The sequence below is a fragment of the Sesamum indicum genome, linkage group LG2, assembly GCF_026168435.1.
Source record: "Sesamum indicum cultivar Baizhima isolate 11 linkage group LG2, ASM2616843v1, whole genome shotgun sequence".
In the NCBI taxonomy this organism is placed as follows: Eukaryota; Viridiplantae; Streptophyta; class Magnoliopsida; order Lamiales; family Pedaliaceae; genus Sesamum; species Sesamum indicum.
In genome coordinates, this window is record NC_142658.1 from 5,015,673 (window position 1) to 5,036,740 (window position 21,068).

The 21,068-nt window shown below is 35.9% G+C and overlaps 2 protein-coding genes across 8 annotated transcripts; both read right to left on the minus strand.

Moving 5' to 3' along the window:
- Nucleotides 1-252: 252 nt before the first annotated feature.
- On the minus strand, nt 253-8,361 carry LOC105180166 (Zinc finger C-x8-C-x5-C-x3-H type family protein). 7 transcript variants are annotated; one of them, XM_088876799.1, is made up of 10 exons: nt 4,490-8,359; nt 3,640-4,393; nt 3,362-3,512; nt 3,159-3,285; nt 2,880-2,954; nt 2,204-2,297; nt 1,770-2,040; nt 1,648-1,690; nt 1,460-1,563; nt 253-829 (listed from the first exon to the last, which is right to left on the minus strand). In XM_088876799.1, the coding sequence occupies exons 1-10, from the start codon at nt 8,265-8,267 to the stop codon at nt 491-493; spliced, it is 5,736 nt and encodes a 1,911-aa protein (XP_088732925.1). In that variant the 5' UTR covers nt 8,268-8,359; the 3' UTR covers nt 253-490. The 7 variants fall into 7 exon arrangements, 5 of the variants coding, with proteins under 5 accessions (XP_088732925.1, XP_020547505.2, XP_088732924.1 ...); XM_020691846.2 differs by having other exon boundaries at nt 2,204-2,294; nt 3,192-3,285; nt 3,640-8,359; XM_088876798.1 differs by having other exon boundaries at nt 3,192-3,285; nt 3,640-8,359.
- Nucleotides 8,362-9,086: 725 nt separating this feature from the next.
- Nucleotides 9,087-13,552, minus strand: LOC105180175 (protein kinase STUNTED). Its single transcript, XM_011103840.3, has 10 exons — nt 13,033-13,552; nt 12,622-12,719; nt 11,898-12,147; nt 11,080-11,799; nt 10,739-10,987; nt 10,466-10,629; nt 10,303-10,382; nt 10,071-10,218; nt 9,843-9,992; nt 9,087-9,666 (listed from the first exon to the last, which is right to left on the minus strand). Exons 1-10 carry the CDS (start codon nt 13,187-13,189, stop codon nt 9,388-9,390), a joined length of 2,295 nt encoding a protein of 764 aa, XP_011102142.1. The 5' UTR covers nt 13,190-13,552; the 3' UTR covers nt 9,087-9,387.
- Nucleotides 13,553-21,068: the final 7,516 nt, after the last annotated feature.

Consider the following 21,068-nt stretch of genomic DNA (forward strand, 5'->3'; position numbering starts at 1 on the left):
ATATTTTTCTAAGTTTATATACAAGGGATCAAATTGCAATTAAAAATAAAGAAATGAGGGATTACAATGATTATGAATTAAAGAAAGAGAAGTTTTACTTGACTAGATTTTAACATTTTCAAACACTTATATTTTCCCGGCAAAGCATCCTTCTACAAAACCTATTCATCAAACAACTGTTAAAAGAGTACCTGTCAAATCAACTCACTGGCTCCGGATAAAATATACCAACTATGCCTAGCAACATAGAACTCAGCAAACTCAAATTTCATTGCTCAATTTTGTTCTTACAAAGTCTATACAAAATCTCATCCTATACCTACACACCTATAACCTACCAACCTATAGTAAAACTTAGAACGCATAAATCACAAAAGAACTCCAATCAGTCAGGCACTACCTATGAGTTTCTTCCATTACTTTGCTGTGATATCATCCTGGCTGTCAATTGCAGGGGATGAATCCATCACTGTCTCTGTTCATAGTTAGACTAATGTGCATCTTGCATGATGTCATCACACACTTGTCTCGGGCCTAGTATATGGTCCATTTCCTCATCACTGACGTCTAAGCTAATATAATCTGGAAATTTTCCTTCATGGCAAACGCTTTCATCCTTACCTTTTGCAGATAGCTTCTCAGTTGTATCCATACAGCAGTCAGCATCTCCTATGAGCCCGCCATCAAAGTATCGGCCTCGTACAATCTTTGGCTCAGTTGTAGGTTTCTTCTCCATCTTTTTCGGATGATGAAGCTTGCACGTAGACGCTTGAGGACAGACACCCGTTGACTCAAAAGCAGGACAGACATAGGTGTGCTTCTTCCGGCACTGCAAGTTTGGAGATGTGACCCATTCACAAGATCTAAGATTAGTGCAACAGTGTGCATGTGAAGTGTCTCAAATATAAATCATACATAGAATAGTTAACAAAAGTTTGCTGTTCTGCTACAATAATGTGCTATAAACCCCATCTCTCCAACCTGAGATGTGCTTGGGATTCAAGTCTCAACAAGCCACAAGCCGCCCAGAAAAAAAAATCCAACAGCGGCTCTAAATGATATTTTTGTCTAACCAAATAGGTTTATGATCCAAATAGAGATTTAAGGATATTTTTGTCTATCCAAATAAGTCTATGATCCAAACAGAGATGGATGTTCCTATTCTAAGGAGAAAAAAGTAGGGGCATGAAATCTGTAGACTCCAGGGAGAAAGGGTCTAGAAGTCCTTCTCCCAAAAGCGCTTGGAAAGAAAATCAGCGATACGATAAGGAGAAGGTTGGGTACTCCAAGTTTCTAAAATCTCTTCCTTTTTCATAAAAAGTTAAAAACCCTAAAGAAAACAGTGCTCAGAAAATCAGGTACAAATGACCTGTGCCTGTTCCAAGTGAATCCAGTTCAGTGCTTCACAACACATTGTGGGTCTAAACTTGAGGATATTAGAAGCCAAGACAAGCAATACCTCATTTCCATCAGCACAGTAACCTCTGAGAAAACTTTCACACACAGTTGAATCGGGATTCACATTTACATGTCTATAAGGGCAATTTTCATTAGAGCATGAGCCTGTTAAGAAAAAATAAAAATAAATAAGAGATTTGCCTCCCAGAAAATTGCTCAGACAAACTCATGAGATACACTACCACCTACCTTTCAGAAAGTATGAACAATCTTGCATCCTCTCAGGGATAACCTGCAAGATGGATAGTATCTTCACATAAACAGCCCGTGATTACCATATCTAGGGACCAGAAGACAAAATCACTTGATACCTTGTGAGTCAATTTGCAGTCAGGATTGGAGCATGAACCACTCAGAAATTTAGTGCAGACTGCTATTTTGGAGGGGTCATGGATGTAGGGACACTTCCCATCATCCTTGTTGCATTTTCCAAATCTAGTAAAAAACTGGCAATATCTTCTCTTTCTAGCCATTCGCAATCTGGCAGTACGCAAACTCCATCGAACCTTCTCACTTGCCAGGACACGTGTTCGCTTTTTCGGATCTCTGACCAGTTGATTACCATTGCCAATTCGAACATACCTACACCACCAATTATAAATCATCCCAAATATGCTCAAAGTATTTGCCTATGTGGTGTCTTCTTCCATTGCTAGATTGTTAACTTTTGTTCAATTAATAAGTAATTTTTCAAGAGATTATGCAAGGTTGAAAAGTTAAAACACAAACATCTAAGAGAACTTACTCATCATTGCCAATCAACAGTCTCCTGGGAACATAAGATCTCTTAGCATTCTTCTCAGAATCGAGGACAACCGAAGACAATGGTTCTACTTCTGCTGCATAAGATATGAAGAAAAGAGGTCCGAAGCTCAAGTTTCTATAAATACTGGCAACATATCTATTATGGATAAGACATTGAGACAGAGGTCGGAAGATCAAGTTTCTATAAATACTGGCAACACATTAGTTATGGATGCTAACTAGACTACAATAAGTTCTTACTCCCAGAAGCCACATCAATCTCAAAAGCTGAAAGATCAGGCTTCAACCTATGCAATTGCTTCTGATTGCACAAATGTACATGTTTCATAATAACATTTGCATTGCAGACAGATTCACAAACAGAGAAAATTTGAGGCAGTGTCAGAATCAGCATAAACTGGTCATTCTTTTCAAGGCTTCAGCTGCATAAGGTCAAATTACTACTTTTCATTCATCAACAAGACCATGCAATTTTTATACAAGGACTAGAAAAAATATGGCTGCAAATCTGGAAAGCATTAACTAAAGAATCAAACTGTATCACTAAAATATATCACATAAAAGCATCCCCTTGGTGCCCATATAACAAAATATCTATTTCTAAAATAAAACTGTAACATCCACACTTAATGAAAATGGAAATTCAAGCAGACCACCTGTAATCCTGTGAAGGGTCCTCCTTGTTGGATCCATTTTGTATCGCTCTGAACCAATACGAAATATCCGTTCACCTGTTTATGTGATCCCAACAGAATATAGTTGTTATATACTCTGAGAAACGCAAAAATATGAACTGATGCAAATTAACATTCAAAATAACCATACTTGTATCCAATGTCTCGCACGGTCATAACTAACTAAATTCCTTTTTTCTCTTAACATAAGAATAAGCATATATATCCAAGAGGCCACACCAGGATTGCAGATCGGCGTACCTGGCCGCAGCTTTACACTAAGAACCGACTTACGAGAAACATGATTTCTGCTCTTTGACGCAATGGGAAGAGAATCCTTTTCTTCTTTTTTCCTCTTCTCAGCTGCAGCAACAGCTCGTGTAGCTTCCTGTAGATAGGACAAATATAAAGCATCACTCACAAGATTTAAGCTCCACACTCGTGCGTACTTATGCTCAACAAACCTCATTAGCTTTTTTTGAGTTCTTCTCAATTGATTTTGACCACTTCAAACTGGAGCCACTAACACTTAGAACTTTGGACATCCTAAGAGAATATCCGTGAATTGATCTTGTGTAAATGGCGCCTCTTTTTCTTGAGATCAGCAATTTTTGGCTACAAAACCAAAAACAGATAAACACAGGCACAGATGCATCTTTAGTTTTAGCCCCCAAGAGCACAGAAAGACAGATAAACCACGACAAAGCAACACTAGAGGGGAGATGCATAAGTCATCACATACCTGGCAGTGGAGAGGGCACTGTTGTTTGGTTTAGTACCTAAAGCATGCACAAAACTTCTCCAATATGAAGCTCTTTTCCACGGAAGCAAATGTGGCCATACTTTCTGAGGTCCTACTGAATTCTTATTTTTCTCCGAAGATTGCTTATCATGTAGTTTCCACACAAATGAAAATTTTGAAGATCTATACGTCTTGGCAAAACCAGCCTGCCGCCTGCTAGAAGTTCTAGGAAGAACAGTGTGAGACGCAAGCCCACATGATTTTAAATTTGTATTCCCTTTTTTCACATGATTTTCTGATGAAGCTCTTACAAGCTGATTTTTCCTACTCTTGTAGTAACCATCAGATATTGATGCTTGGTTTTTATCTACCCCTAACATAGACATATCATCAGAATTAGGAGCCGCAACCAACTGATTAGATCTTCTCTTAACATACATTATCTTCTTTCCCATCCCTTCTACAGGTCTCGGGATGTCTGAGTTATTGACCAAACCAGTCTGGATTTCAGGAACCGCAGAAGAGGTTATGGTTTTTTCTGAAGCATCTGAAGTTTTAGACAGAGAACTGTTTCTGGGGGCATTTCCTACTGGCAAAAGATCTTCCAAGTTGTTCACTATGCAGTTCACTGATTTCTGACTGTGATGTATAGGCAGTGCCTCAAATGTCTGAGATGTTACCTGCTCTGTTCTCAGTAGAGTTGGAGCATCAGCATCACCCTTGCTATCAGATGCTTGGTTATTCTTCGAATTATCTGAACAAGGAGTCAGCCTATAAATTGAGGAAGTGGAACCATGAAATCCAGGTGGAGTGAAATGAGACAGGGAAGGGTTTCTCACTAGACTATTACCCTTTCGTATATATGAACTGTGTGTAGTTCTGGCTGTCTTTGTTCCATGACTCTTGGGGAGGGGATAAAGCTGTGATTTTGGTTCTGTAACTGCAAGGGGAAAGCTACCAGTTCGATGCCACGTCCTTGATTTTGTAACATGAGTAGAAGGAAATTTCCTTGGATTGCTAAAATTTAAAGGATGTCCCGGAAAAACTTTGGGAATAGCAGAAGTAGACTGTTTCTCACTCAAAGTTAGTTTCCTCTGATGTACAATATTCAACTTATTCACCACTTTATTATTATCCTCAGGTGGAGATAATGGATCAGCATTAGTTAGTGAATCGTCTGAAGCCTTCTGCAAAGATTTCCCAAGAGAAAAGGCATTATGATCAGCAGTCGCAAGCTTTCTGTTAGATAAATTGCTTCTCCAATAACTCATTTCATTTGCTAACCGGCGGGATGAAGTTCTGGTGTTCCTTGAAAAGTCCGAGTAAGAAGCCAATTCTTCAGGAGAACTCATACAGGATTGCCTATCAAAGCCAGATGCTAACAGTTCATCACTAGAACTAGAAGCATAGACACAGTTTCTATCAGCAAACAAAGGCAGATTCTTCGCACTAGAAGCCAGACCATCATTCCCATGCAGCTCCGCGTCATCAGCCATAGTCTCGTTCTCATCTCCAACATAAAAGGTTTCACTACCAACTTTGCCATCCACATCGGAAGTATCACAATTTTCTATGGCAGCAGATACATATGGAGGAACATCTCTTTGCTCAGCTTCACATTCAGATGGTCCAGTAAACCCCTGATCAAGTTTTGGGTAATCACTGGTAAGCCCATCTGCAACTGTATCATCTTCTAAAATTGATGAGAGATTTGATAGTGGGCTGCCACCTTTCCTCTTCTTCCTGTAGCCATTTGCGCCATGATCAACCTCTAGACTCGAATCTCCAACTCTAGAGCACCCTTTGTTTAAGCGGTCATCCTCCTCACAGCTGTCTTTCTCACCACGACAGTCAACTTCCAGAGAAGGAAGTCGATCCTTTGCCAAAAGTCTTGCAACTTCAAAACCATTAGATCTAGCTGTTCTAACGACCAGATTAGTCTTTGAACCAGAAAGACCCATCTGAGCATCTCTAGTTTTCCTCTTTCCAACTAGGCTGGGTGAATAATTGATAGATAAGCAAGCGTTCACATTACTTATTGCCTTTGGAGATCCTTCAATAGATCCAACTTTATCTGATAATTCAGCCCCATCAAATGATGACTTTTTGCACATCAAACCAGGAAAAGAAACATCGAATTGAGTTATGATCCCCTTACAATCTGCTGAAAGAAAATGAGAACTAGCGGCAATACCAGAACTAACGTTTGAATAATCAGCAACATCAGCACCTTCTAAACTTCTGAATTCATCTGCATCTAACCCAATTTGCCGTATATTCACCTGGTCTGAAAAAACCTCCTCTGAATTACCATCTGCAGCGCCCACATTAGAAATGATAACACTCTCAGGATTTTGAAGTAATGCACTGAAGGACACTGAAACTGGATTTGGTTCATGAATTTCTGAGAAATACTTATCTTCCTGAGGTCTTGAAAAGCCAACCATACCATGACCTTCAACCGAAACCTTAACTCCGGAAGCTCCTTTAGCAAAAGCATTTTCCAATGATGCTAGCCCATCCCGGGAAGAATGTTCACTAGTATAATCTAATCTACGTCGATCAAAAGACTCAACTGGGCTCTTCTCTGTACCCAACACGGAAGCCCTATTACTTACAAATTTGACGTGAGAATCAGCACAGTAATTGAAGCCCAAACTGCCTTCATGACCAGTATTCTCATTGGCCAAAAAAGGTTCATGTGCATAAGGGACTCCCTCATCAGCCCTCACTCGGCACATATGATCAGTGTCCTCAGTAGTAGGTACCAAACTCTCTGCATGGCCAGAACACCTGCAGCCTGAATTATCAGCCATGCACGATGAAGCTGATAATGTGGTCAAACCGCTCCTTTTTCTCTTCAAGTTAGGAACAGAAGGTTTATAAGAATCAGAACTAATGTCACCATTCTCAGAAACCACGCACCCTAGTGAAGGGGGCAAAACAGTATCAGGAACAGTACCAATAAATTCAGAAGACGTGTTCCCTTTGGATAGAGTTGTATCTGAGTTTAGCAGAGGGACAACACACGGACTATTAATGCTATCCTTAGCATTATTGATATCTCCAATATCTTTTGTTATCTGCAGATTGGTTTCACGTAAATGCTGCTTTCCATTTTTCCTCTTTTTCCTTAACCTGCTTCTACGTTTTCTGCCAGATCCAATGTTGTTGGCGGCCCATAAGTTCATGTCTTTTTCATTCTTTAGAGCATTTTCACCTAGATCATTAGCATCACTGGCAGTCACATTTCCTCTCCCAGAAACCGCAGCTTCATCTGGAAGCTCTTTTGAACTTCCCTGTGAATCATATCGGAGATCTGACCCACGTCTCAAGATGTCAGTTCCAACCACATCCTTGGTTTTGTTGGATGGCGAACCAGACATATTATATGCTTCTCCATTGTCCGCATCGCTCAAATATAAATCTGACTTAACACCTGGACAAGACGGTGCCAAAATAGCCTTGGCCACGAGTGCATTTGACTTAAATGAAATAGCAAGCTCCATAGGACTTTGGTCCCTCTCTCGCTTGTCTTCACTTCTTGGTTGCGACCACTCAAACTCTTGCTTTCTGTTGCCTCTGAAACTACCGCTACTCAACTCCTTTGAAAAATGCTGAGACTTATAACCTCCACCATGCCTGCTGCAAGCTTTTCCTAATTTAATCCTTAAAGCATTCTTTTTCTGCATTCTTCTCTTCTTCTTAGACCTAATTAAATCTCCCCCGATAACGACCCTCCCCAACCTACCACTAAATCTATCCAAATTCAAATTATCCTCCACACACCGTTGCCTCTTCTCCAGTCGTAACCAAACCTCCTCATTATTCCCATAATTCCATCTCCTTTCCTCACCACCCTCAAAGTAGAACTTCTGAACTGGGTCATCGGTTCGATTATCCCATCTCCTCTGATCATAATCTGTCTCAAGGAACAACTCACGACTCCGATCATTGATACTGCTATCCCATCTCCTCTCTTCATAATTTCTCTCCTTGTATAAGCTACGGGCCCAATCATTACTGCCAATATCCCATCTCCTATCATCAGCCTTCTTGTCGTACATCTCCCGACTCTGAAATATAACATCACGGTCTCTCCCATGATCTACTATATCCGAAACCCTTGTGTGAAGTTCCTTCGGACCCCAACGCAAATCTCGATCCCACTTTTCGGCCAGGTCATGAAAATAATTATCACTAGAACCCGGACGAAAAATCTCAGCCTTGAAGATTGGGTTTCGCTCGGGAAAATCATGGATAAACGGTAAAGGTCTGTTTTCTCTCGGTGGTGGAGGTGGAGGCGAAGGAAGAATTTCGCGATAGAAATAGGGTTTTGATGGCGGAAGTTCGTAAGGATGAGACCTTTCAATAATAGGGTGGTGTGGTGGAGAGAAAGTGAAGCGAGGGGGAAGTGGAGGATTTGCGATGGAACGAGACTGAGACGGCGGCGGTGGTGGTGGTGGTGGGAGAAGGATTTGCGAAGGACGAGGTTGAGGTGGGGGCGGCGGTGGCGGAAGGTGATTAGTATATGGTTGTGGAATGAAATCAGGAGGGTGTAGGACGTTGCCATACCTGAGATGGTGGTGGTGCTGGTGGCGGAAGAGCGGAGGCGGCGCCAGATCCATTTGGCGTCGTGGTTTCTTGGTCTCGCCGGTCTTGTGCTTGAAAGTTTCTTTCGTTTTCTTTGAGTTGTGGCCGGCGGAAAAGACTTAACAATTTCTCTTCTTTGACTTGGAAATCCCTCACACTATCGCTATGATGTAACCCCTACGTCATAACTGTTACATTATTTAATAATAAATTGTTTTATTACTATTTCCCATTGGGTGAAGATTTCATATGAATCTAGCCCATTATTGGGCATTTAGTGGGCCTTAGCCCAGAAATTTGAGAAATGGATAATGGATAGGCCCAATATTCCACTACCAGAAAAGAATCCAAATTGGACTCAAACTTGGAAGCCTACACATGGTTTTTGAGAAATTCATACTTTATTTGAATTTCAAAAAAAGAAGTAATTTTATGGAGATGTTTTTATATATCATGTCGAATAATCAATTATAATTAGAGAAGATTACCAACATTGGAACATGAATTTTAATATTTGAGTGAAATTCTATAATTTCAAGGTCTAGTTTATAGAGGTAGTACCTAGTAATTTCTTGAAGAAAAATGATTGGATCTCTTTTTATTATCAAATGTTGACCAATATGTGTGGTGTGTGAGTGTAAGATTTGTATCATTTTCAAGCCAAAATGAAAGAGGAAATGGGCATGAAGATAGAGGATGTAGAATGTGAGGTGGTCATTTGGGATGTGAGGCCTGAAAAGCTCTGGCCATAATCACCAGAACATGAGCATGCTCATATGTTACAATCATTGACAAGTTGATGAAAATGAAGGCATAAACTTCAAAGTGAATTGCAAGAAACAAAAGAGTGAGTATGAAAGAAGATCAAGAATCTAGCGCCTATGTTATATATCATGTGAACATTGTATAACTACACTTTGAGAGGAGGATTCAAGAACCAAAATACATCAAATCTTTCATGCAGATTGCACTTGTATCCTATACATTCTGGAAGACAATCCCTAGAAAATTGCTTCGCCTTTCACGACAACAAAAGGGTAGGAGGAGGGCGCACACACAAACAACCTCACATCCAAAAGCCCCTATCAACAAAGAGGAGAACATGCATAGAAGAATCACACTCGAAAACTTTTTCGTTTGGTGCACAAGTTACGGTTAGTCAAAGCTTGAGGAACGGCTCCACCTGCCTCGCAGATAATCCTCTAAAGAAACACTTTGCTCGATGCTGCTTATGGAGAGAGAATCTTCCTCCACACCGAGCAAAGCCAGGTTGAGGTGGGATTGCAGATTAGACTGTGAAAAGGTTTCGTCGTCTAGTGCATCAGCCCCATCAAGAGAATTAGCTTCTTGCCTGATGTTAGACCCCTCGGAAGCATTCACTTGGAGTCTTGCCCACTTTACTACCTCAGCGTCGCCTTGGAGAAGCTTCACTACCTGCAATAGCAAGATTTTTTATATATTATTATCATTTGACTTTAAGAATCGATTCTACACATTAATCGATGAGTTTGCGTCTTTCTTTGCTGAGGCAAATAAATTATATTTTACAGATAAAGCAGTTCATTTCGGAAGTGCAGTTAACAGATCAGGGATATTTAATTATGACTTACGAGGCTCATTTGGGGGCGAGCTCGTGGTGCACGTCTTATGCAGAGTGAAGCAGCTAGAACCATTCTCTCAACTTGATTATGATCGTAACTGCTGCCCAAGCTTGGGTCCAGCAATGTGACGAACTTCTCAGAATTTAAAATTGGCTTTGCCTGCAACAGCCAAAAGATCTTATTTCTGTAATGAAGTTAAATGTTGCTAGTGAATTACTGACAGTATAGAGAACATACCCACATAACAAGGCTCTCTTGGCCCTTTGGACAATCACTGCATATAGGCTTTCTTCCTGATAGAAGCTCCAGAAGTACTACCCCATATGCATAGACATCGATCTTCTCATTTACTTTGCCATACATGAAATATTCAGGAGCCAAGTATCTGCACAGAATAAAATCTTTAGCAACAAACATATTTGCTTGGTTTCTGATCTAAGAATGCGTTTAATCAACAAAAGCTACTGACCCGAATGTCCCAGCCACATCAGTGCATGTTATGTGAGATGAAGTTGCCGATGCCCATTTAGCAAGCCCGAAATCAGAAAGCTGGAAAATAGTCAAATAACAACCATAAATGAGACTCTTTAAGTAGGAAAGTGAAATGTTTAACTGATTAATAGTAGCACTACCTGTGGCTCAAAATCATCGGATAGAAGTATATTGGATGACTTGACATCCCTGTGGATTACGGGTTGAGCTTCTCTGTTGTGAAGATAATCCAAAGCCTCAGCTACTCCGATAGCAACCCTATACCTCTCACTCCACCCAAATGCCAGTGGTTCCTTTTTGTTACCTGATTTATAATATATAATTAAGAGGATATGTCACGAAACAGAAGCCTAGAAATGAATACCAAAAAGATGATATCTTCTAGCCGATGAACGCATCATGTAACTGCTTACCATGAAGGTTCTCTTCAAGGCTTCCTCTTGATAGAAAATCATAGACCAAGAGAAGATGGTTATTCTCGAAACAGAATCCAAAAAGTGAGATGATGTTTTTGTGATGCAGAGCTGTGATGATCTCAATTTCAAGAACGAACTCTTTCAGCGCATCTTCAGATGGCTTTAAAATCTTCACAGCAAGTTCCTTGCCGTCAGGAAGGCAGCCTCTGTAAACCTGGCTGCTGCCACCTTTGCCGATCATATTCTCTGGAAATTCACAAGTTCAACCAGGCAGTCAACTGGGAGTGCCTAGATTGAACATTATATTTTTCTTTAAAAAGTATAAGTAAGATAAAAACCTGGTATGAAATTGGATGTTGCTGAGACGAGTTCATGGAATTTAAACAATCTGCAGGTGGCAGTGTATTTCTCATGAAGACCCTCCAGTTCCACTGGTAAGGGTCTCGAGATCGAGTCAGGTGATGATGGAACAGATAAAGTCTCATTTCCCACAGGAATAATTGCACCGCTTTCTCCATCTAGTTTAGAAGATTGCTCACCGTCACAATCAGAATCACTATCTTTCCTATTCGTATGCTCAATTGACAAACCATATCGACTTGGTAGACGCATGGCCCACTGAACCACAGATATTTGTCTCGCACGGGGATTATTTGAAGATGTCGCATTTGATAAAATGGCTCGACGAAGAAGCGGCCAACCAGGTTTCGGTTCTGGTAATTCTCTTAATAACAGGGAAATTGAACTTGATGCTGCCTCTAGCTTCTGCACTGGTACTATAGCCATTGAATTCTCTTTACTATCATCATCTGAAAGCTCCTCAGACAATCGTCCAAAAGAATTATTGGGTGCCACTGAATCCGGCGAACAAATCGAACAATTCCGTTCAAGGGTCACAAGATCAGGACTAGCTAAGGCCATATCCAATTTGCCACAGGTACCTTCATCCCATGTCAACATCGGCTTCATGGAACGACTATCGTTAAGCACTTTCACGTTCTTACTGAACGATCTCTGAATGGCATTGAGCAGACCATTGCGGCGGTGATGCTCGATTTCTGCTCAAGTGAAACCAAGACAAATAAGCAAGGTTTCTAGTAAAATTAATTAACGGAGTTGTGGGCTGATTCAATTATGGATAATGCAAAAACACTACCTTTCAAGCTAATGCGAGATACTGAATTGGATTCTCTATGAAAAACAATCTTCCCATTATTGACAGCCAAGACAGAACAATCTTTGGACAATTTTTTAGCACAGTACTTAGCAACAGATGCTGATGAACGGATCGTATGATGAGTTTGAGCAGTTCCAACAATAACCTCAGTTGCATAGTAAGATTTGGCTTCACGGACAAGAATTTTCCGAATCGACGAACCTCTACAGATCTTTAACTTGAGATCCACCTACAGCATTAGCAGCAAAATTCCAGCTTTTTACCTCAAATTTTCATCATAATTGCAACTTTATCTAATTGAACTTTTTCTTATTGTACCGAAGGAAAACAAAAAGAGGCCCTGCAGAAGTCATAAATGATAATTCAATACATTCTTGGCTTTGGCTGCCAAGATCCACCGACACCGTCTTCAACTCACATTCAACTTATGTCACACCATCACCTACCAATTTATGTCAAATTAACACTAAATGGACACCAGCCACCGCTACCGTTTTCTTACAGCACTAAATGGACACCAGCCACCGCTACCGTTTTCTTACAGCGGAAAATGGTATGCAAACATAACTTTAGTAAGAAGCAAGAATTCCAGCATTTCCTCTTCGCAAGTTCACAGTAATTAACCACAAAATTTGAAGAGAAAAGGTGGGAACTGGCAAGAAATCAGAGACAAAATAGTGATGATTGATGAGAAGTTTCTTGCCTGTTTGAGATTACAGAAGCCTTCATAAACTGCAAGAATTGAGTCAAAAGCTTTAACCAGAGAGAGTAGAGATGATTTTCCATCACGATCCACAATTTCTGCAAAATCCCATAACACCAAATGAATTGATTTTACAAGTGAAACTTGTAGAACACCAAATAAACAGAATTAAACCAAGAAAAATAGAGGTGACACCACAATAAAAATCCTTGCTTGGAGTTACATCTTTGGCTTAATTTAAAGAATTCAAGCAAAAATGTCGCAACAGAAACCAAAAAGTTGAAACAGATACAAAAAACTTTAAGTAAACATGGCTTCTGAGAAGAAGAGCAACATTAAGCAGTAGTTGTCTGTATCAAAGACAGTTCCCACAGATTCGGGAAACCACACAACGAATTTATTCATACTCACCATTGTTGTCAAGAACATGAAGTGCAACTACACGATCACCCGCCTGAGCAACTTTCACCAAAGCCCACGTCAGCAGCTCTCTGCTATGGGAGTCCAGCTTCACCCCCACCACCACGGTCCGGCCGCCGGAGCACTCTTCGCCGCCGGCAACCACCATCTCAGTCTTCACCTCAAAGAGAAAAGAAAAGAAAAAGAACACTACACACACACACGCACACACAGATATTCAAGATTCTTGTTTTCACTTCAATTTATGCTTCTGCCATCGGCGGGAATCCTGAGAGGTCATGAAGCAGAGCAGACAAGAAGAGTCCTAGGAAAAAGGATGTGGTTTCTTTCTTGGGGGTGGTTAAAACTTATTAGCGTAACTGATAGATATATATACATATATATCTCAGTAGTTTTTGGTTGGGTTTTCAAGATTTGGAGCAGCAGCAGTGAGAGATGTCAGGAGGTCATATGCATATTTCCTGAACTGCACTGCACTTTCTTTTCTGCCCACCAAAAGTTAGATGGGGAAGTGTTGGTGTACGCTTCTTCGCTTCAAATTATTACCGTCACCTATGATTTTTGGGCCTCCCTAGTGGGACCCATCTTTTTTACTTTTTCTTTTATTTGTTTATTGGTAGGGGGTGGGCTTTGGAAAGTGGAATGGGATATGCCTTTACATAGCAAGTGGACTTCACTTATCCCACCTATTCATACAGTGACGTGTACAATACACTCAAATGCATGTATAAAGTAATTTAAGAATAATTACAATCTTTTTCTATAATTATATAAATTTTTTATAATTTAAAAACTATATTTAATGCTTCTAAAATTTACTTCTATTTAATAAATAGATTCATTCGTTAGTTAAAATTTATTAAATTTTTTTCTTATTAACAAAAAAATTGCTATTGATATTTGTCCTCGATTGACTTATTATTAATTTTATTCAGGTCAAACAAGCATTTTCTGACTAAACTACATTTATAACGATCAAAGTTTACCTCATCACATTCACATGCATTAATATGTGCAGATGTATAATGGTAATTTGATCATAAAAAAATTTATTTAACTTGCAACAAAACAGTAATAAGTTAATCGATGGTAAATATTGAATTTTATTTGTTAATATTATCAAATTCTGTAAATTTTAACTGACGAATTTGTTAAATATAACCAAACATTAGGGGTTTACGTGTAATTACATCAAACTTCATAAGAGTATAATTACCCTATAAATTAAATATTATATTAAAAATAAATAAATATTTTCTTTTAAAAAAGTATAAATTAGAAAGCAAATGAGAGAAAATAGTAAAAAAAAAAATTGCGATTAAAAGTATGTCACAATAAATATTTTTCTTTTTGTTTTTACGTTAAATGATTATTTGGCAAAAAAGGAAGATTAACTAAAATCTTTTCAAGAAATTTATGAATAAAGAGAAAGGAAAAAGGTTTCGGAACTAATTGGAAAAATGAAATGGAGATTGATGAAATTGAATTAGCTAAATTGAAGTTATTACATGTGAGAAGTTCTAGGATTTTGACTATCCAACTCTGGCTGAAATTAAGGTTGATGTTTTATAAATAAATTTGAGGTTATGAATTTGAGTTTCATCGAACGGGCAGATAGATATTATAATATATTTATAATTATATTGTTGTATTAATTAAAATTAGGATTATTGTAATCTAATGTTGATTATTCTTAATACGAGGATGTATGAATTGAATCGACATAATGATTAAAAAAGCTCTGCTTTGTGTGTACGAAATCATTTTTTTTTTTTTGAGAAGAAAGATTATTGGATTAAGATTCTTTAATGTGATTATAAAAATTCGTGGTTGGTTTGAATTATTTAATTGTGTTGTAGAAATTATGATTTTCTAGTACATTAATGATGTATGCCAACATGATATAATTAATACCATGACCTACTGTAATGACTCCATTTATTAGTTAATATTTAGAACATAAAAGATCATGATAATTGTTTCCAGCCCAAAAAAATAAAATAAAAATGGTAAGTGTCACTTCATTCAAATTTTATTTTTTAAAAATTAAGGGTACGAGCGTCGTTATTATTGGGATATATTGCATTTTCCTTTATAATAATCTACTTGCAAGTAATAATTTATTACGTCCGAACACTCATCCTCGATATGATTATAATGTGAAGTAACAAAAATACCCTTAATGAAGGGTATTTTTATCATTATGGGCTCAGGATCCACGCACCCAGGAAAACGGGTCAGATAGTTTAAATTTCGGACCCATTTGGACAAAGAAGACCCCGAGATCTGAGGACCGTCCGATCGAGGATGTCTGCTTCTTAGATGAGGACACGTGGTCCAAACAACAGTAACCACCTGGGCCCTATAAATACTTCGACTTACTGTTATTTGAGGTAATTGGCATTTAGTTATCTTCGATCTAAGTTTTTGATCGCATATTTTCTATTCGATTCGACCTTACTAACTTGAGCGTCGGAGGGTCGAAATCGAGGACGAACCTCACGTACTTTCCTGTCCTCAGGATCCAGCATTGTGTTGATAGAGTACGTGACTTTCTATGAGATCGTTGTGGAAGGTTGTATATTTCGATGCACATGCAATTAAGTAGCAAAACATTACTAGATCACACATTTTTCTCAAGGATTGATTGATGGTGGATTAAGCGAATGTCAAATAAATTAGACACGTGAAAATGACATCCCATTTTCAGGGAATATATGTTTGTTACAAAGTATAATTGTTATTAAGAGACTTTTATATATGTAATGCAGTTCGGGCTACATTTGAATTGACAAATTTGAATTTTTTAGTACAAATTCTTTGGATTAATTAAAATTTAAGGGATTTTATATTATTCAATTCTATATTTGAACTGTGTTTTATTAAATTATAATGAATTTTAATTTTTTTTAAAATATGAAGCCATTTCAAATTATTTTTTTGAAATTATTCCCTCGAATTCAAACGTAACCCCAAATTATGAGTTGGGGTGGAATTGTCAAATAAGGTAAGATGAGGGTCCACGAGCAGCATGCCAAACATTATGATTTATTTCAAATGGAAGAAAGATCAAATTAATATATTAAAAGAAACGTTAATCTAATTATTAATAGTATATATATTTTCAGATGAAAGCATATATTAAATTAAACTAAATAAAGCAATACACTCCGAGGGTTCACAAATTATGCACTTCAACTTGTAAGGTTCGAAATTATGAATTTACGTAATTCATGGGGTCAATTTGCAATTAAAACTTATAGTTCAAAAGTGATTTTACATAAATCAATTAGAAATATCAATATCATTTACACAAACTACTCCTACTTTTGACTATCAGAGTTAGCATAAAAAAATAAAAATAATTTATATAAACAGATTATAAATTATCAAGTCTAAATATTATTACCTCCTTAGAATATTTCGATCAGAATATGTTAGTCCAAAAACAACATAAACGAAAACATTTGGGACAAAAAAACTAAATACATAAAGCGAACAACACGTGATTTAACATCCAATGGAGAAGAAGTATTTGATTAATTTTTTAAGTATCTGAAAATGAGGTCAGAAATGGCTCTTTGTTGGTAATGGTACGTACAATTTCACTAAAACAAATCAGTGGTTTGTGGCTCTTAAATCTCATGGAAAGCTGCGTACTTAACAGGGGTTGACGTTCACAATTAGCCCCTCCTGCTTCAGTTTGTCCCCACATAACTATATATTAATTTACACAGTTTTTTATTAAATTATTTTGTCCCCATCATTTAAAATGTTTTGAAAAACTTATAAGCTTAGTCAAACACCCTCTTAATATTATTAACGGGAAATTAAAATTAGAGAGTGGGTAATTTTTTAAGGAATAATTATACTCTCTTCTAGGGGGAGTTTTGTGTAATCATATATAAATTTCATGTGGTTTAGAATATTATATTCAATACTTTTGTGATTTGCTTCCATCTAACACGTAGTTTCCTTCGTTAGTCAAAATTTACTAAATCTGTTGATATTGATAATTAAAAAAACTGAATAAAAATCTATACTTACCCTTAATTGATTTGTATATTATTGGATTATTGCAGGTCAAATAATTTTTTTTCTAACTAAACTACTTTTATAACAGTGAAGATATACCTCCTCATATGTATTAGCGCGTGAAGATATATAAGGATAATTTAGTTATAAAAATATTTATTTGACCTGTAATTAATTAGTAATAATTCAATCGGGGGCAAACATGAATTTTTGTCGCCCTTTTTTTCTATTAATATCAGTAAATTCAGTGAATTTTGACTAATTGGAGAACTCATTTATTAGATGACAACAAATCTAAAGAGTACTATATGTAATATTCTAAATCACATAAGATCTATGTGTAATTATACCAAACCTCAAGAATTGAAGTGTAATTATTCTTTTTCTTAATTTTTTAATAGTTTAATACTTCTATCATCCCCTTGGTTATTATTTTGAATGAAAAATAAATTTTGGCAGAATATTTATTTATTAAAAAAAATAGGAATATTTACATCGTCCTCCCCTTAAATTTAGTATAACTACATATTAACTCTTTGTGATTTGAAAAATTGTATACTGTACTTCTAACGTTTGTTTTTGTCCAACAAACAAATCAATTCGTCAGTCAAAATTGACAGAATTTATTGATATCAATAAAAAAAATCGAATGAAAAATCGTATTTGCTCCGATTGATTTATTATAGGTCAAATAAAATTTTTCTAATCAAACTATCCTTATACATCTTTACATGTTAATGCATGTTATAAGATATTTTTTTCAATCTTCACCCTTGTAAGAATAGTTAAGAAAATTGTTTGACCTCCGATAAATTTAAAAATCAATAAATATTCATTTAATTTTTTTATTGATATTAGATTTTATTTATTAAATAAAAATAAATATTTCAAGCTACTAAAAATAAAATTTTGAATTATACAAAATTTTAAGCATCCCAAAAAAATAGGCAATTTGGTTCATTTAGTGAGTGGAAGAAATGGGTTCATTTATTGAGTGTGGACCATGAAAACTGAAATCAGCTAACCGACCAGACGCCACCCACACTCCTCACGTGAGCCCTCCAACTATACACGCACACGTGTCTTCTTAGGCCCACGACATTGTCTCTTGAACACGTGTCAACCTGGTATCATTTTATGGTCTCAACCTCAATTTGTTCATGCACGCATCTCAATAATTTCTTCATGTATAATTATTTGTTATTAAATCCCAATAATATCCGCTTTCAAATCTTCCCGTAATTATATGTAAATTCTTTTATGATCATCATACGTTATTATACATAATAACGTATATTTTTATTCTTATAATAATAATAATTTGATCAAAAAATATTTATTTAAACCGTAACAAACTAATAAAATAAGTCAAATCGAAGTTAAATATGATTTTTCGTTCAATTTTTTGTTGTTAAGATCAATATATTTTAATTAGTTGATGAATTTATTTATTAGATAAAAACAAACACTATAAATACTAAATATAATTTTTTAAATTAATAAAATTTACGTATAATCACACTAAATTTTAAAACAGCAATAAAAATTATAGAAAAAACAAAGAAAAGAAGAATCCATGAACAATGTAGTCCCAAAATTGTGGGACCTTATTGGGATTGTGGTGCATGTGAATATTTCTTTTTCTATTGAAGGGTTTGGGCTACATTTGGTTTCCAATTTGATAATGTGATGCCTTTGATGTATTGTGTCGGTTCCACTGTACTCTCTTCACGTGCTAGGGTAGGTATCAATTATCAGACATACTACCCAACATCATCTCACTTACTAGATAATTATATTTTTACCCCTAATTTATAGGTTATTTATGTAAATTATTCTTAATAGAAAAAAAATTTTGTTAGTATAATACTGTTACTGTTTCTGTGGATGCATATATAATTTTTTAAAAGACAGATGCAAATTTTTTATGGATGTATGTGTAATTTTTTCAAACGATATGGGAATTTGTATAAATAAATTATAAATTAGGGGTGTAGATGAAATTATTTCTGTTTCTTATTATTTTATATATTTGTACTGATTAATGTTTTTTTTTTAATTAAAATTTTGTTGTGATAATTAACCCACATGATTACCAAAAGTGTAAAAATATTTGTATTCTTTTCAAAAAAATAAAAAAAATGTAATAATGATAAAAGTGCGGTCAGTAGTGGAAAATTTAAAATCAGGATATTCTGTAAAACAAAAAGAAAGTAAAAAGTATGAAGATTGTGTATACAAATTTTGAATTATTTATAACAAAATCTGGAAAGGAATTAAAAACATTTTCTTTGATTACTTTTGAATAAAAATATAAAAAGTAGGAGTGTTTGAAAATAAAAAGTTAAAAAGTGACAAAAAAATATATATTTTTTGAATATTTGGAAAATAACCGTTTGAAAGAATTTATAATTTTATCAATAAGCCGTGAAAATTTAGTGGGGAGCTGTTAATAGTTTTTAGTTTAAATCTCAACTTAATTAAGCACTTGGAAAACAGAAATTGTAAAATAAAATCACTCTATTCAACTTACTTCCAGCAATAAGTCGATAAGTGCTTTATTTTAAGTATTTGCAAACACCCCCTATAATTTGTAACTGCAGAATCCATAAAATACCAACACTCGTTTCTAATATGTTTGTAACAAAAACTTGAAATCCCTCAAACTGGTATGATCAAAACCAGACATGTTACAAATTATTAATTTCATTTACAAAGAATTTAATTTATGTGGTCCTAACATGATGTGAAAAGTTGGTAAGATTGTAGTGTAATTTGGTGCACAAGGCATGGTCAAGTTTGTTAACAAGTTGATTTTGGTGCTGTTACATCTTACATTGTACTAATCATAATTGCTTAATAATATTGCTCAAGTTAAGATGACACTTTAACTGAAAACATAATACCAACAATTCCCAAGTCAAACAATTTCATTCTTGTATTTTTGTTGTATAATTAGATAGATACGATGTAAAATTTTAAATTTAGAGTTGGATATAAAATCGAGTGATTAACATGAATGAGAGCAGAGTATAAGTATGACAGTATTTTGACGTGGACTATTTAAAATAAATATAAGTAACTATATTGGTGTTTCAAGAATTGGTGTCGCAGTGGCACAAACCACTGATTGTAAGTAAAAAATGACTTTCTTTTTTATATTAGATTCCCCCTACATATACGAAAATCGTGTGGTACCATGGACTCGATTTTCATTAAATGTCTACAATTTAGGGTGAACTGCACGTAGCCTAAACCTGTGACGTGGCTCGATCGGCAACACCAAAATGTCGACACGTTTTATGGGAAAAAATTATGCGGAAGCTCCAACGACATTGACGTTTCTTGAACTGAAGTCGCATTTTAATCACAATATTTATAGTTGGATTCAATCGGTTAGGTGCATCGCATTAATTTCACAATGCTTGTTTAGATATTTTGATACATGAGATATTATTGAAAGAAGTTTTGGGCCCAGACCGCCCATTTAGGCCCATTGTATTTATTAGAGATAATGACATTTTTAAATTAAGATTAGTATTGGGCCTAGGCCGCCCATTTAGGCCCAAATTGTATGGATGGCTCAAAGAAATTGACGGTGAACTGTGTATGACTTCTGATTTAAACTATATTAGATTTAAATACTTAAATATAAATTAACAATATTTCTTTTAATTTATTTTCATAAAAAGCTGATAGCGATTGTTTCAGTGTTATATATGCAAATTTTAAGTGAGTCGACTGTAATTGCTTTGTAGAAGGTGCAAAATATTTGTGGGTGAAACATAAACATAAAGTTTGGATTTATTTTTTTTGGGTGTTTTGTTTTGTTTTGTGCAGATAGAGAGAGAAAATAAAAATAAATAAGTATGTGTTGGAAATAATTATGTATGTTTGGATTTATATTTAGAGATAATTTAAAATAAGTATTGTATATTTGATATTGTGTTTTGAGAGACAAAAGTTACTGTTCATTTTCAAATTAAGTCTCT